At 52.1% G+C, this 13967-nt stretch overlaps 5 protein-coding genes across 5 annotated transcripts; 1 reads left to right on the forward strand and 4 right to left on the reverse strand.

Moving 5' to 3' along the window:
- Positions 1 to 72: 72 nt before the first annotated feature.
- Positions 73 to 1172, reverse strand: BO97DRAFT_477484 (PLP-dependent cysteine synthase family protein). Its single transcript, XM_025700554.1, has one exon. It carries the CDS (start codon positions 1144 to 1146, stop codon positions 196 to 198), a length of 951 nt encoding a protein of 316 aa, XP_025552426.1. The 5' UTR covers positions 1147 to 1172; the 3' UTR covers positions 73 to 195.
- Positions 1173 to 2050: 878 nt separating this feature from the next.
- Positions 2051 to 3980, reverse strand: BO97DRAFT_405104 (GIY-YIG nuclease family protein). Its single transcript, XM_025695112.1, has 2 exons — positions 3945 to 3980; positions 2051 to 3884 (listed from the first exon to the last, which is right to left on the reverse strand). Exon 2 carries the CDS (start codon positions 3731 to 3733, stop codon positions 2369 to 2371), a length of 1365 nt encoding a protein of 454 aa, XP_025552427.1. The 5' UTR covers positions 3734 to 3884; positions 3945 to 3980; the 3' UTR covers positions 2051 to 2368.
- Positions 3981 to 4547: 567 nt separating this feature from the next.
- BO97DRAFT_405105 (uncharacterized protein) lies at positions 4548 to 5196 on the forward strand. The gene is made up of 2 exons (XM_025695113.1): positions 4548 to 4921; positions 4981 to 5196. The coding sequence occupies exon 2, from the start codon at positions 4996 to 4998 to the stop codon at positions 5167 to 5169; it is 174 nt and encodes a 57-aa protein (XP_025552428.1). The 5' UTR covers positions 4548 to 4921; positions 4981 to 4995; the 3' UTR covers positions 5170 to 5196.
- Positions 5197 to 5518: 322 nt separating this feature from the next.
- Positions 5519 to 7522, reverse strand: BO97DRAFT_442692 (uncharacterized protein; the record flags this gene model as incomplete). Its single annotated transcript, XM_025698286.1, has 6 exons — positions 7210 to 7522; positions 6974 to 7093; positions 6782 to 6925; positions 6205 to 6724; positions 6097 to 6151; positions 5519 to 6036 (listed from the first exon to the last, which is right to left on the reverse strand). The coding sequence occupies exons 1-6, from the start codon at positions 7290 to 7292 to the stop codon at positions 5519 to 5521; spliced, it is 1440 nt and encodes a 479-aa protein (XP_025552429.1). The 5' UTR covers positions 7293 to 7522.
- Positions 7523 to 9599: 2077 nt separating this feature from the next.
- BO97DRAFT_389168 (putative importin beta-4 subunit) lies at positions 9600 to 13793 on the reverse strand. Its single transcript, XM_025693698.1, has 4 exons — positions 13461 to 13793; positions 11066 to 13394; positions 10101 to 10837; positions 9600 to 10045 (listed from the first exon to the last, which is right to left on the reverse strand). Exons 1-4 carry the CDS (start codon positions 13504 to 13506, stop codon positions 9870 to 9872), a joined length of 3288 nt encoding a protein of 1095 aa, XP_025552430.1. The 5' UTR covers positions 13507 to 13793; the 3' UTR covers positions 9600 to 9869.
- Positions 13794 to 13967: the final 174 nt, after the last annotated feature.

A 13967-nucleotide genomic window follows, 5' to 3' on the forward strand; every position in this document is an offset into this window, starting at 1 on the left:
TATAGAAGCATTATACAAGCATTATACAGGCATTTCATGTCAAGGCTTATCTATTCCACAACTATATACTACCAGTATCTTAAACAAATACAATACACAGTGCTGTCTCTACAGCTCACGACGTACACCAGCATACAATCCTGTCTCCGATTGACCAGTACCACGAGGTATCTCTTACTCACAAGGCTCCAGTCACTAATTGTCGGCAAAAAGACTGCCGCTCATGTACTTGAAGCCGGTATCACAAGCGAGCGTGACAACAGTCTTTCCCGGTCCCAGCTCCTTGGCCAAAGCTATAGCAGCGACAACATTCAACCCGGTCGAAGTTCCAACCAGCAAGCCCTCCTCCTTCGCGAGGCGTCGACACATCGCACGAGCCTCTTCTTCCGGAATACCGCGTGCCTCATCATAGAGCTCCCGGTTCAGATGAGCGGGCATGTATCCGAGACCGACGCCATCGACCTGGTGGGTGCCAGCGCGACCTTGCGTGATGACGGGCGAGGAAGCGGGCTCCAGCACGACGACGCGCGTCCGAGGCCATTGAGCCTTCAGGACTTTAGAGACAGCCATCACCATACCAGCTCCTCCCACGGCGCCACAGAACGCGTCGATCCCGTCCGGGAACTGCTGTAGTAACTCCCGACCAATCCCTTCATAGCCGATGAGAGCGTCGTTGTTGGTAGCCTGGTTCGCGTAGAAGTAGTTATCGCTGGAGTCGACAATTTCCTGTGCGCGCCGCATCATTGACGGGATGAGGTCCGGCGTGATCTGGCCCGACGGGCTGTGAATGAGCTCGACCTCTGCACCCAGCGCACGCATCGTCCGAACCTTCTCCATGGCGAAGGCATCGGAGGAGACCACGAGGAACTTGTAGCCTTTGAGTGCGCAAATGAAGGCCAGAGCGGACCCGGTGCTTCCTCCTGTTGCTTCCACCACGGTCATCCCGGGCCTGAGGTCTCCGCGCTTTTCGGCCTCCTCGATCATCGATCGCGCCATTCGGTCCTTGTGCGAGCCTGTAGGGTTGCCAATTTCGATTTTCAGGAAGACGTCGGCGTGGCCTTCGGGGACGACATTGCGGAGGCGGACCACCGGCGTGTTGCCGATTAGGTCGAGACTGGAGGTCACAGGTGCAGTTGTGGCGGTCATGGCGCTTGGTTTTGTAGTCAAAAGAAAGATTGGTGCCTTCTGGAGGTCAAAACCATGGCATCCGAAGGAATGCGCTTGTACATATAGCCCAGGTGACTCATGCCGAGGTATATCCGAAGTTGCTCCACTTACTGATACTGCGACCCATATTGCTAGCTATACGAGCCGAGTTCTCGAAGGGGGGTACTATGCCCCACCTGATAGATGCTTCATGTAGCTGTCACCATATACGGGGTTTGGTACACCTGCTTCCTGGCATGAGACTACCTCTCCGCACACTAAATCCTCGTGTTAGCGGAGTCGGACCTGATAATTTTGTGCAGAATTGTGACATGTCTGTATGAATAACCTCAGCCACAATCAAATTCTCAAAGAGGAAAGGTTCCCGTAGATTATCCTATCTAGGCTTATGCTTAAACCAAACAATTTTCCCACTTTCCGAAATGATGCCTTCCTTGCACACTGACATATTCCAGCTACATCTACTAACCATGGGTCACCCACTAAGCCACGCCTTCAACATACCTCGCATAGCCTCAGAAGACGTGAGCTCCTCGGAGGGCCGGCCATCATCCTCGCGACCAAGCGTGTAACGCAAGATAGCACCAATCTGAGCCGCGTTTTCGGCCAAAACACGAATACACTCACACTCCCGACGCTCCCCGCCATCATCATCCCCGATCCTGACACGGTCCCAGAACTCAATCCAGAACGCCTCCCAGAGTCGCGGCCGGCAGGTGTAGTCGTGCCAGCCACTTAAGCTCATGCATCCGGTCATCAAAAACAGACAGTCTAGTTCAATGCCGAATGGTTGATCGCATTGTCTCCGTCCCCGCTTCCAGCCCCAGATATCGAGTCGTACACGCTTGACTGTTTAGACGAATGAGTTTAGGGCCACTAAGAACGAAAGACTTTCAATTCGATTAAGACACTATTTCCCGCCATGTAGATCCTAGCTGGCTGCAAGCACGATTAAATGTACAGTACAACACTTCGGAAAAGAGTGCGGAGGCGCGGGGCCGTGCAAGACGGAGGCATGCCAAAACAGAATTGGACAAATAAGCTCAAAATACATGTACAACAAGCACGTCGGAGACACTTTTAAGCCTCTTGCCAGATCGAAAGTCGAGATCTTGCTGTTATCATGATTACACCCAGAAACTTAGTAACCCTTCAACCCTTCAATCTGTATGGGAAAGATGTTGAATTCTGCATGGCAGACTCACTGTCGACTATCCGACTTCGCTGGGCGTGGACTTGGACTTGTAGGTGGACCTGGGGATGGAGAGCTCGGTGCTGGGGTCTTCTGTCGCCTAGAAGCTCTAGGACTTGCCGAAGAGCCTGAGGAAGTCATGTCCATGCTAGAGGATTCAACGGGTTCTCCGTTGATATGTTTCGGTGGACTGCCTGGTTCTTTTCTGGGCGACCTCTTACCAGTTCTTGGTCTGGAAGGCTTGGTTGGGGTACCGGGGCTTTCGTCGGTTGGTCTTTCATTGGAACTGTTATCGTTGCCAGGTGTTGAAGGAGGCGGAGATGTCCTTGGTACCAAAGTTTCAACAACCTCGGGACCGTGCACCAGAGCTGCGATAGCAAGAAAGTAGAGTAGAATTGAAGAGACGACAAGGTCGAAGGTATTTTTAGGGGTCAGAAACAATGCATGGACGAAAGCTTGCGATCGACCTTCGGACAATGTAACGGAGATCCAAATGCAATGGAAAATGATGGGGATCAAGAGTCTGAGGCAGATCGTACTCAGAAAACAGTAAGCACTCTTTGAAAGAGAATCTCTAATCTTGATCAAGGGCGAATGGAATTCTTGGATGCATTGGTGCATGTATTCTTTGCGTTCGGCATAAGTTGGATTGACCCATGCCTTCCATCCTTCTCGGAGACATTCCGGACAAGCTGTTCGACGCTGGTCTTGTGCAAGTTCGTCGTTTTCACCGCAGCTTTGGCATATGAAGTATTGCAGAAATCGAGCTTCGAACAGTCTCAGACGACGGAGCCAGAAAGGTTTCAGTTGCGCATCTCGGGTGAAAGGGTTTTCCCGTTTCAACCAGGTACACCAGAATTTGAGAAACTCCACTGCGACGTCTTGTTCGATTGTGAAGTACTCCGTGTGTACTGTACCACATCTGCATTTATGACGCCAGGTTTTGTCTCGTATTTCGGTTCTCACCAATGCCTCCACACGCATATATTCCCGCGTCTCCGCAGTATGGCTAATCGTCCATGTCGGTCGGCACTTCAGATGGTTCTGTCCTCGGCTTCGAACGTGTCTTGTGGATCCAATCTTCACTTCTGTGTCTTTTTTCTTAGGATCAGAGAATATATACACCTTACCCTTGTTGTATTTGTATTTTCTATTGAAGATCTTGGCCATAGATTCGACTTCTTGCTTGAGACTGCGAGGCTTGTTTGAAGTCAAATCATCTTCAAACTCCTCTTCCTCCGAATCGAGCTCCACCTGTGCGGATATGATGGCATCTCCGTCTTGAGTAGTGACCAAAGGCGAGTCAGTCACGGGAGGATAGTCTTTCGAAGACGCCCCGAGAAGAGTAGCAACCGATAAAATCCAATGTAGCATTGTTGAGACTGGGGCCTCGAATAGCTGCTGACAGTGATTCCAACCGAACGATGGCCATTTCATCGCTTAAATAGATTCTTCCCTCATATTCAGCCGTACTATACTATTTTGCCCTGGTCGTGAGGGGTAAAAGCAAATGTAGCGTGTGAGGCTGTATCCTTGTCAGTAAATAGCTTCCCTAAATAACTCGAATCATGATAGGAACCAATACCCTGGCAAATGCGAGACTAGTAAGAGGTGGTGGTTTCTGAGCTGGTAAGTAAGTGGTCTGCTGCAGTAGTGGAGACGTTAGCCCAACTAGCTTACCATTAGCTCCGCATCGCTCACCAAACCCATCCTCTAAGCGCTTATCTGTGGCTTGACTTATGAGGCGCATGCCAGGGCTATGTATAAACCTTGCGGACCAGCGACCAGCAGTCAATGACAGTGGTTCTTTCTTCTCGGGCGTCATTCCAGGCTTCAGCATTTTGCTGGGATAGCAGACCTGAACGACCTGGCATAGGATTGCGTAATAGTAGTGTTGGCTTTGGTCACCCAGTATGCTGCTCAAGGGAATTGATGGCGCCATTGCAAAGAGCAGACACTCTCCGATCTGACGAGTTTTTCAAGCAATAAAATTGAACAGTGTGCTCGTTTCCATAGGGGTCATTTCGCGCAGCCGGCCTAGGTGTCGAAAACTCGGAGCTGATACAAATCGGGAAATTACCTGCCATCGGGCTGGCGGTGCAAGGCTCGACAACAGGGCACTAAAGACATGGTATCTCACGACGAAGCTAGATAGACGATCAGGCTTGAAAATATTCGAGGAGCTGACCTTCCTTCTTCGCAGTGTCGACCTTGTTAGTGAACATGGACACCGCTAGCCATCACTTATATTACACGGGATAATGAGCGAGCAAAACGTCAGTAACATAGGAACGCTTTTAATTGAATTCAATATAGATATGGCTAGGTCAGACAGCAGATGAAAGGATATCAAGAGCGAAAAAGAGTGCACAACATGTCGTCACACATCAATCAAACAGCGGTTCACGCCCACCCCTGCACTGATTGGAAGGAGGAAAGACTAGCATGAATCGTAGTGTGGTAGGATAAAAAGGTCCTCGCAGTCGAGATAGACATCGGGGGAAGGACCGTGGTGCGATAATAGACCGGTTGCGATGTCGTTGAGAGGCTTAGACACTAGGTCTATTTATCTTTGTTAGTGTATACCCAGGATAGGATCCTTGCAGGGGGAGCCCACTTACCACATTACGGTGCAGATGCAGCAGTCGCACTCCTCATCACCACAGTCACATCCAAAACAAGGCTTGGATACCGTCTTGATGGGTTTCCTGATCGATGAGCCCGAGCTGGAGGAGGGGAGGGTGAAGTTGACGGGAGAGAAGGAACCGACGCTCATTGTGAAAGATTTTGAGAGGATGACTGGAAAGTAGGGGTATTAAGGTATTGATTTGAGCTCTGGTTGACTTGAGAAATTGAATAAGGTAGGTGGACTAGCTTGAAGTAGCTGGCGAAGACGGGGGATCAGGCACCGGGGAGGGCGAATAAGCGAATAAGTATGGAAGGAATCTCCGTCAGGCCCAGCCATCAACGTCATCGCCGATCCTCAGCCGTCATCCCGTGCGCCAAGCCTCCTTCTCTTCTGGAACAACAACAATCAACAACAATGATTACAATCACCTCACAAACATTCATGCAGCTCATGTTTCGGAATTTATACTAGTCTCTTCCATTCTCCCGCCAACAACCTATCCTGAAACTGTGTCCCTTGTATAATGCTACTTAAAGCTTCGACTGAAAGACCGAGCCACTCCCATCTGCCTTCCCAGTGAAGGCCTGGGCAACACTGACGAAATCATCCCACTTGGCGGCAGGCAGCATCGGAGCTGTACAGTACGGCTCAATGCCTAGACCGTCGAGGTGTCTATTGAGTTGTGACATGACAGCATCGCATGCTGTGCTCTCCATCTCATACTGGGCAGCTCTGCTCAGCCCCAATCGCTCCACGTACCAGCTGGAGTCACTCCTCACCGCCTCGGCCTCATACATGGCCAACAAATCACGGTCGACTCCCCGCTTGGGAGCAAGCTCGAAGGCCATTCGTTGTCCGATTGCCAAAATCATCGGGCGGCATTGAGGCAAGATGTATTTGTTATAACCGGCACTCCTATGGCCTTCAAAGGTCTTGAGAAGCTCCTGCAATCCTGCATTGATACCTCCCTCATGCTCCGCCAGCAACGACGGGGGGTTTTCTGCTTTGGGCACTCGAGAAGGCCCAAGGAGGATTTCAGTGGCATGGCCTATTGATGGGTCAGAAGTGTGCATCTTTAGCCGATGGGAAGACCAGCGGTTGGACTCACGGATGCAGAGGACCAGGAGCTCCCCTTCTGCAGTGCTCGTACATCGCACCAGAGACTAACCTGCGTCAATTTGACCGCTTACGCAATGGCGCGCATGAGATGGCTTACCTCTTCATTCGATATCTGGTTCTCAGGAAACATCCCCTGCGCACCAGTCCTCTCTAGGAGAGCGCCGAGGCTCTCTTGGGCATTGGCTATGAACGTGGCTTTCAGCACGACACTCAGCGCATGCCTGGACATGATGCTCAGAGAAGAATTGTTTTGTTGGGATGCAGCCCACTCCACAAATGGCTCCATCACGGCGATTTTGGCGAGGGCACGTGCGATCGGTAGTTGCTGATTCCTGAAAGTCAGGAATGGAACTCTTTCCCCATGAACCCCCTCCTGGACTGTACGCTGTTGACTATACTTTCCCGCGATAAACGCAGCAGTCTTCAGGAAAGGGATAATCCATAGGCTCAGCGCTAGAGCTCCGATCCTGAGCCGGCCAATGACCGCCAAGAACGCAAGACGCAGGTCATCTGGCTTTGCGAGGTCCCCGGGCATGGCACTTGCTTCTAGCCGAACGTTGTCGAAGGTTGTGAGACTATGGTCAAACATGTCTCCGCACCCGATTGCCGAAAGCAGCCTAGAGAAGTTAGACGACGACAAAAACAATAAGCGCATCCATAGCACTTGCTCTGACTTAACACCTTGGCACATCCGGTAGCCATCATTGATAGGAACCACAAACGGTCGGATTCCTCGATCTTCTCCCTCGACGAGTAGGCGTGCCATGACAAGCGCAACTCGTGGGGTCCCCGCTATGGGCATGGACGGTGGCATGAACCTTGCTTCTTAGTACCTGAGTCATCCCTCGATGCACATCATGACTCACTTGGCCGCATTTCCGTTCGGTGTATTCAAGGTGAATTTGCCGTCTGGCTGCCACGAAGCAGTGGTCTCTAAATTTCTTGCATCGCATCCATGGCCAACCTCATTCAGCAGGAACGCCCCCCTGCGATCCAAATACATAAGCAGAAGTCTAACGCAGTTATGGTGGATGACATACAGAGTATCGAAATTGAGATACTGTTTAATGAGAGACTCAAGATCTCGTCTCTGCCCACATACGAGGCCACGGTACCCACAACCAGGTTATATTGGATGGTAATGTTGATATGGGCCACCGGATCCCGGATGATGATACCGTCCATGTGAGCACGCTGAAACTTTGGCGTGACGTTGACAACGTCGTACAGGGTTATTCCTAGACTATGTCGACTGGAAAACTAACCTCTGGGTTTGACTGACCCCAATGTCTGGCAATAGCTCTGGCTCGACGAAAGAGAGCCCCAGACGCTCCCTTCGCGAGGCATTGTCATACGGAAATGTAAAAGCTCGGTTGATAGAAGATCAATGGTAGATACTGGCGGCATGATCGGGTTCTCTCTTTCTTCGGCTCTGAGATAAGCCGACTCGGCCCAGACTATTGAGAGATGTCGCCCATTATTTGTACCCAAGTCTGCGAATCTGGGCCTAAGGTTATCGTACACGAGCCGTACTCAATCTCCTGCCCCGCGAACTCTATTCAACACTGGATGCTCTGCCAAAAGTGGCAACATACATCAGACGACCGACTGGTCTTGGTTTAGGTTTCCAGGAACCAGGCCATACAGCCACGCAATCAGCAAACTTCTTGCTAACTGAGACTAAGGTATATGCTACCTTGATCGACGGTGCTCGACCTAGGATCTAGACAATATGAAATCGGACCTGGAATGGTAATCAGGCTCAAGGGATGTTCTGCCTTGTTCCATTATGTCCACTTCAAAATACAGTTCAACCTCAACCTGCTTGACTATCCGGCCGAAGGGTCTTTCTTCGGTTACATGGTCTGGTTCGCCCATGAGCGCATTTCTGGAACCTGCCGGAAACATGCACTTGGTGCCATGGTCGCATGCTCTCACGAGGGCTGGGCTTGCTATAATTATGCGTCAGAGCGCTCGAGGTACTGCAATATTCACACCGCATGGTGGCACGCAATGAAAATCAGGAACTGCCGTACACCAAGCTTAGGAGGAGGGGACATTACAGGCATTACTATACCATCGGACATATATCATAGCAGCTATCGTGAGAGATCGCCATCGATTGAGCTTGAAATTAGCCCCCCAAGGCCAGATGCGAGGAGGGCCTTTACCTGAAGACATGAGTGTCTTTCATCATAACACTGCGACTGACAAGCTTCAAACCGCTGAGGTCAGGATACTCCCAAGTATAAGCCATCTTAACCCCGAAAGTCAGCCCCCTCTTCCTACACAAGCAGTTGAATCCAAGGCCAACAGACCTTGACCGGAGCGACAAAATACCCACCCAACTGACCACCTATAAGCATCAAATCACCATGCTAACCAGTAAATGCAAGATACACCCTGATCCGCCGTTCTTCTACCTCATCTTCATTCGAACCGCGCTTATAACACAAGCCAGCTACCTACCTACCTACCCTATCCACCACCCATCCCCTTCAGAACAAATCACACCCGTAGTCTTCTCCCCTTTCTCGAGAGCTCCCCCTGGCATCTGCAGAGCTCACACCCGAGACATCTTGTCCCATTGGATCGCTCTCATTCACCCCCTATACTCTTTGTTCTACGTCCAGCAACTGCGCCAAAAGAAGCATATAACCCCAGCCAAGAATCCCGACCGGATCGATCGACAGTACAGTACATACATGCATACGCTAGCGGCAGGGCCACGCCCGGTAGATAGGCGGGTTGTTGAATCCGGCCCGGGTTAGCCGACCCGCACTTGAAAGGGGTTCAACCCCGACGTAGGTCTAACTCCCTCCCTGTGTCCTCAGCTGGTGTCCTCAGCTCGACGACAAGAATAACTTCCAGGGTAAATACATCCTCCCGTGGGAGATCGACGTTTCTTCCGTGAGTCGGCATTCCAATTGTTGATATACAGCGGGGAGCCACGATTCGGCCCTAAATCCCACGTGCAACGCTATTGTCCTCCCATGTACGGTACATATAGTAGGAAGACATATATCCGAGGGTACGAGGTGACTCCCACGAATCCAGAAGACAATAACGGTCACGGTCAATTAGCTTTCTGGGGCGAAACAATAACGTCAGTTCTCTAATCAGCCCGAGGACCGGAAGTTGATTTAGTTTAAAAACACGCGATCATCCTGGGGTCTACTGTCAACACTAAAGCAGGCAACTGTAGGCGACCGGCGCAAAGAAATCCAGGAATGCGGCTGGCTCGCATCTTCGTTATTTATGTGACGTCTACTACCTTCTAGGCAAGTGATCAAGGATCTTTGCGACACCTCCCCTTCACATGTTTCTTTTATCGAAGTAAGCGTTCAAGACTACCAAGCATCCTCAGCTAAGGAACAACTCCAATAACAAAGCATGGAGATGTCAACCACATCAACCCTTCAGCCAAGCTAAAATGCGCACAATGTTTACGACTGCACAAGCTAAAATTCAAGGAAACTGAATTAAATAAAGGTAAGATGTAAAAAAAATAAATTCAGTATTTACACTGCCGACTTTTGTGTCCAAGTCATGAATCGTCATATCCAATCGATCAGGTCTATCTTAGCAAAAATTGCATTCGTACAGAGCCGGATGGCGTCTCCGGGCCCTGGGGTATCTTCTAGCATCATCCATCATGTAGTCCCTCTTTGTTTGCATCAAGAGAAACCCAGTCTATCCATTAAAGTAAAAGGTTCTTTTTGGTTCATCAAATTGTATCGTCACGCTCACCTCGACCAGCATTTACAGCTGCTCGACCCAAGGGGCGGAGCCAGGCTGCATCTGGTTGAGCCACTTGACGAGTTCGATGAGCTCAGCACGGCGCTCGTCCTCGAGCTGGTCGGGATCCGAGAGCACGGCCTGGAAGATGGGGAGGAACTGGGGAGTCAGCTCGCGGACGGTAGGGTCTTCCCACTTGTCTGTGATGGGGTTAGCGATAGTCGTGATATGATAGTGCACTGAGATAGTACTTACACATCTGGCAGATCATGCGGTACAGAGGGTCGTTCTCCTCGTAGTCATTCTTGAGGGGAAGGATGGAAACGAGAACGGGGAGGACGTCCTTGATGGGAACGCTCTCGCGGTGCTTGAGGATCATGCGGGACAAACATCCGGTGGCGTTGTCCTGGAGACGGGAAGCGTTCATGTGGAGGCACTGTTCGAGACGGGACAGGATGGTGGGGATCTCCTTGGCAATCTGGTCATTGGCGTTGGAGTGCTCGATGAGACGGCCAACGGCGTAGGCGGCGTTGGAGCGGGTCTGGGGGTCCTCATCGCCGAGGCGGTGGACGAGCAGCTTCAGGAAGGCAGGAGTGAACGGAGTCACGGCGGCACCCATGCCGTTGATGCACTCGGCGAGGACACCGACAGCAGTGGCACGCTCGAGAGCCTCGGAGCTACCAGCATAGCGGATGATGATCTTCTCGAAGACCTTCCAGAGCTCGGCAAAGGTCTCACCCAGAGCAGCAGCCAAACCAGAGACGACGTCGAGACCAGTGTCAACAACGACCCAGTCGAACTCGGAAGTCTCCTCACCAGCCTCAAGGGTCTCCTCCTCGGGGCCGAACTCAAGCTGGCAAGGGTGCTTCTTGGTGATGATATCAGTGATCATCGTGATGACGTTGTGCAGAGTGGTCTCGTTGGCGATGAGAGCGGGACCGCAGTAGCGGAGGTTCTCAGCCATGTTGCGGTTGATGTCGGCGACAGTAGCCCTAGTATTCACTGGTTAGAAACTGTAGCAGCCAGAGAATGAAGTGATAAATGCAGTGAGAGAAACAAGATATCAGAAGGTTGTGAGTATATCGTGGTTAACAGCATGCACAACTTTTGTGTGTCTGAGTGAGCTGGGTAAACGAGGTGTTCATCATATAAGATGACCCGCAACTGCGGGTGCAACAGTGGTTTGTAACATAATAAACATAAAAAGCAGATATACGTACCGGTCATCTTCTTCAGTCCACATCTTGATGGTGCAAGTCATCAGGATCTCGCCAAACTTCTGCACCTCACGAGCGGGCTCGACCTGGAGGGGAAGACCAGGCTTCCACTTCTCCATCTGGCCGCTCTCCTCAGCAATGCAGTACAGCATAGCGTAGGAGCGGTGAAGAGTGCTGATGGTACTCTTACGGACACCCTCGTAAGGGTGCTCAGCGAGAGGCAGAACCATCTCGATGGTCTTCTCGAAGAAGGGGAGGTAAGCGGCCTTGGTGTGGGTGACGAGGTCACCGATGACCTCGACGGCGATTTCCTTCTCCAAAGAGAGAGGAGTGGTGGCAGTGATGTCATCCCAAGCATCCTCGTCCTCGTCAACATCAACGTCCTCGATCTCGCCATCCTCACCAACAGGCTCATCGTCGTCATCGGCGCTAGCGACACGGACCTTGCGGCCACCAATGGTCACCTCCTGGCCGACGAGATCCTTGGCAGCCTCGCCGAGAGAAACGTCAAGATCAGTCTCGTCCTGCTCGATGCAGGCGAACAGACCCTTGACAACGCCATCAAGGAAGGGAGAGAAGTGCTCGGCGTAGACCTTGGACATGGCACCCCAGAAAATGTAGGTGCTTTCCTTGAGACGAGAGTGACCAAGGTGGAGAGCCTCCTCGGTAGCACGCATGAGGGGCTCAACGTAGGGCTGGTAGCGCTCGGGACCAGCAGCAGCGGCCATCTCGCCCATGGCGTCGGTCACACTGGCGCGGAGGTCGAGCTCCTCCTCGCTGTCCTTGACGGTGGCATACTCCTGGAGGAGGTGCATGGACTCGTCGAAGAAAGACAGGAAGGAATCGCCAGCGGAGGAGGCCAAAGAGCCAAGAGCGCCGGCAGCGAGACCCTTGATTCTGAAGTCGGGGTGCTTGAAGAGCTTGTGAAGGATAGGGACCAACTCAGCCTGGTAAGGAGCAACGTCCTTCTCATCAAGACCATCGACGACGGCGTCAATGGCGCTGATACCAGCCTTCATGATGTCAATGGTAGGACCATCCTCCTCACCCTTGTACTCCTGCATGGCACTGGCAAGGTTCTTGAACAGCAGGGGCATGAGTCTCTCGTGCTCCTGGCTCAGGTCCTCCGCCAGATCATCCGCAAGGCGGGCAACGGCGTGGAGAGTAGCCTGGCGAACCTTGGGTTCGGGGTCAGCCAGAAGCTGGAGGACCATGGGGAAGATTTCCTTCATCTGAGTGCTGATGAAGTCGGGGGCACCCTCAACGACCATGCCGAGAGCCATGATACCGGCACGACGGTAGTCGGGGTTGCTGTTGTTGAAGTACTGGCCAAGCGACTGGAGCAGAGGCACGACGACCTGGCTGGGGGGCAGGCTCTGGGCGAGCATATCCAACAGACCAAGGGCGGAGCGAGCAGGGGTGATGTCGTCATCCAACGCAGAAGCGTCACCGAGCTCAGTGACGATCTGAAGGGCGCTGCGGGTGAGCTGCTCACCGATGCGCATGCCCTGGACCTTGAGCTTGCGGTACTGGATGCACTGCATCAGGAAGCTGATGGCCTGAGTACGGGTATCCTCATCAGCCTCAGTGTTGGAGGCGATCTCGTTCATGAAGACAACCAGGTCCTTCAGGTGAACAGTCATGAGAGCGGGGTCACAGCCGAGCAGGGTCTGGAAGACCTCGAACGCCTGCATAACCTCATCATCCTGCTCCTTGTCGATAGCATCCTTGAGGACGGCGACCATAGAGGGCAGCAGGTTCTGGAAAGCGCGGACAGGGCCCATGTTCTCCTCAGAATCCAGGTACATCGCCAGCTTGCTCAGGGCCATGAGGGTGTTGATACGGACCTCCGAGCTCTCGGGGTCACTGATGGTCTTGCTGAAGAGGTTGAACAGGTCCTCGAATTTCTCCTCGAACGCGTCACCCAGAGTCTCCAAGATGGTCAACAGGATGTAAACACCGACGGCACGCTCTTCCTTGTTGCCGCTGCTGGCAGCCTGCAGCAGGAAGTTGGGCAGCTCAGCCCACTCGCCATCGTTCAAGTCGATCTTGGCGATGGCAGAGATGACGCGAGCAACGGAATGGCGGACCAGCGACGAGGCCTCGCCAAGAGCCGAGCGCAGCAGCTGCTCACGGATCTGGGGCTTCTGGTTGGCCTGGACGGCAACCCAGTGCTTGACGACCAAAGAACGCGACTCAACGGCGGCCAACTGTCTCAAGTTGGCATCCTCGTGGCTGGTCGCGATCTGGATCAGGAAGACAAGGGATTCAGGCTGCTTGTAGAACTCGCGCTGAAGAATGCCGGTAGCCTCCTTAACGTTGCCCTGAGCGGCTACAGAAAACGGTTTTAGTCTTCTGATTCAAGAACACAGGCATGATATGATGGGGAAGTACTCACGGTTCAGGACAATCTGAAGTTGTTGCAAGAATCGTTGCTGATCCATGATGTGTGTAATAAACTCGTCTGATGATTATGCAAACGGGTTGAGGAATCCCACGGAGGGGTAAAAAGCAGAACCTTCTTTTCAGAGAGGAACTGACAACAATCGAATGAGAGCCGGCTTCACAAGCTGGACAACTCGTAGGGTATCACAAAAACCACGATGGTACAAAAAGGAAAGAGAGACACACAAAAGGAGAGGAGGAGAGGAGGGGGAGGATGGAAGAAGAAGAAGAGAGGAGGAAGAGGAGAGTGAGTGAAGAAGAGAAGAGAAGAAAAAAAAAAGGGAGGATGGAGGGGAAGGAGAAAAAAAAAATAGGCAATAAATGGGCGGAGAGCGAGGAAAAAATTTAATGGGTGGGTTGGAGGAAAGCGGCGCGCATTTAACCCTTTCCGGGTTAGCGGTCTGTCACGGTCGGTTTGACTGCAGCCGTTGTGTAACGAAGTGGCAGAGGAAAGGATGTT

Source organism: Aspergillus homomorphus, assembly GCF_003184865.1.
Source record: "Aspergillus homomorphus CBS 101889 unplaced genomic scaffold BO97scaffold_14, whole genome shotgun sequence".
NCBI classification, from domain to species: Eukaryota; Fungi; Ascomycota; class Eurotiomycetes; order Eurotiales; family Aspergillaceae; genus Aspergillus; species Aspergillus homomorphus.

Coding starts and splice junctions, on each gene's coding strand:
- BO97DRAFT_477484 (XM_025700554.1), bottom strand. CDS start 1,146: ATGACCGCCACAACTGCACCTGTGACCTCCAGTCTCGACCTAATCGGC.
- BO97DRAFT_405104 (XM_025695112.1), bottom strand. CDS start 3,733: ATGCTACATTGGATTTTATCGGTTGCTACTCTTCTCGGGGCGTCTTCG.
- BO97DRAFT_405105 (XM_025695113.1), top strand. CDS start 4,996: ATGCAGCAGTCGCACTCCTCATCACCACAGTCACATCCAAAACAAGGC.
- BO97DRAFT_389168 (XM_025693698.1), bottom strand. CDS start 13,506: ATGGATCAGCAACGATTCTTGCAACAACTTCAGATTGTCCTGAACC. Junction 13,395..13,460: donor ACTTCAGATTGTCCTGAACC/GTGAGTACTTCC, acceptor CGTTTTCTGTAG/CCGCTCAGGGCAACGTTAAG. Junction 10,838..11,065: donor TGGACTGAAGAAGATGACCG/GTACGTATATCT, acceptor AGTGAATACTAG/GGCTACTGTCGCCGACATCA.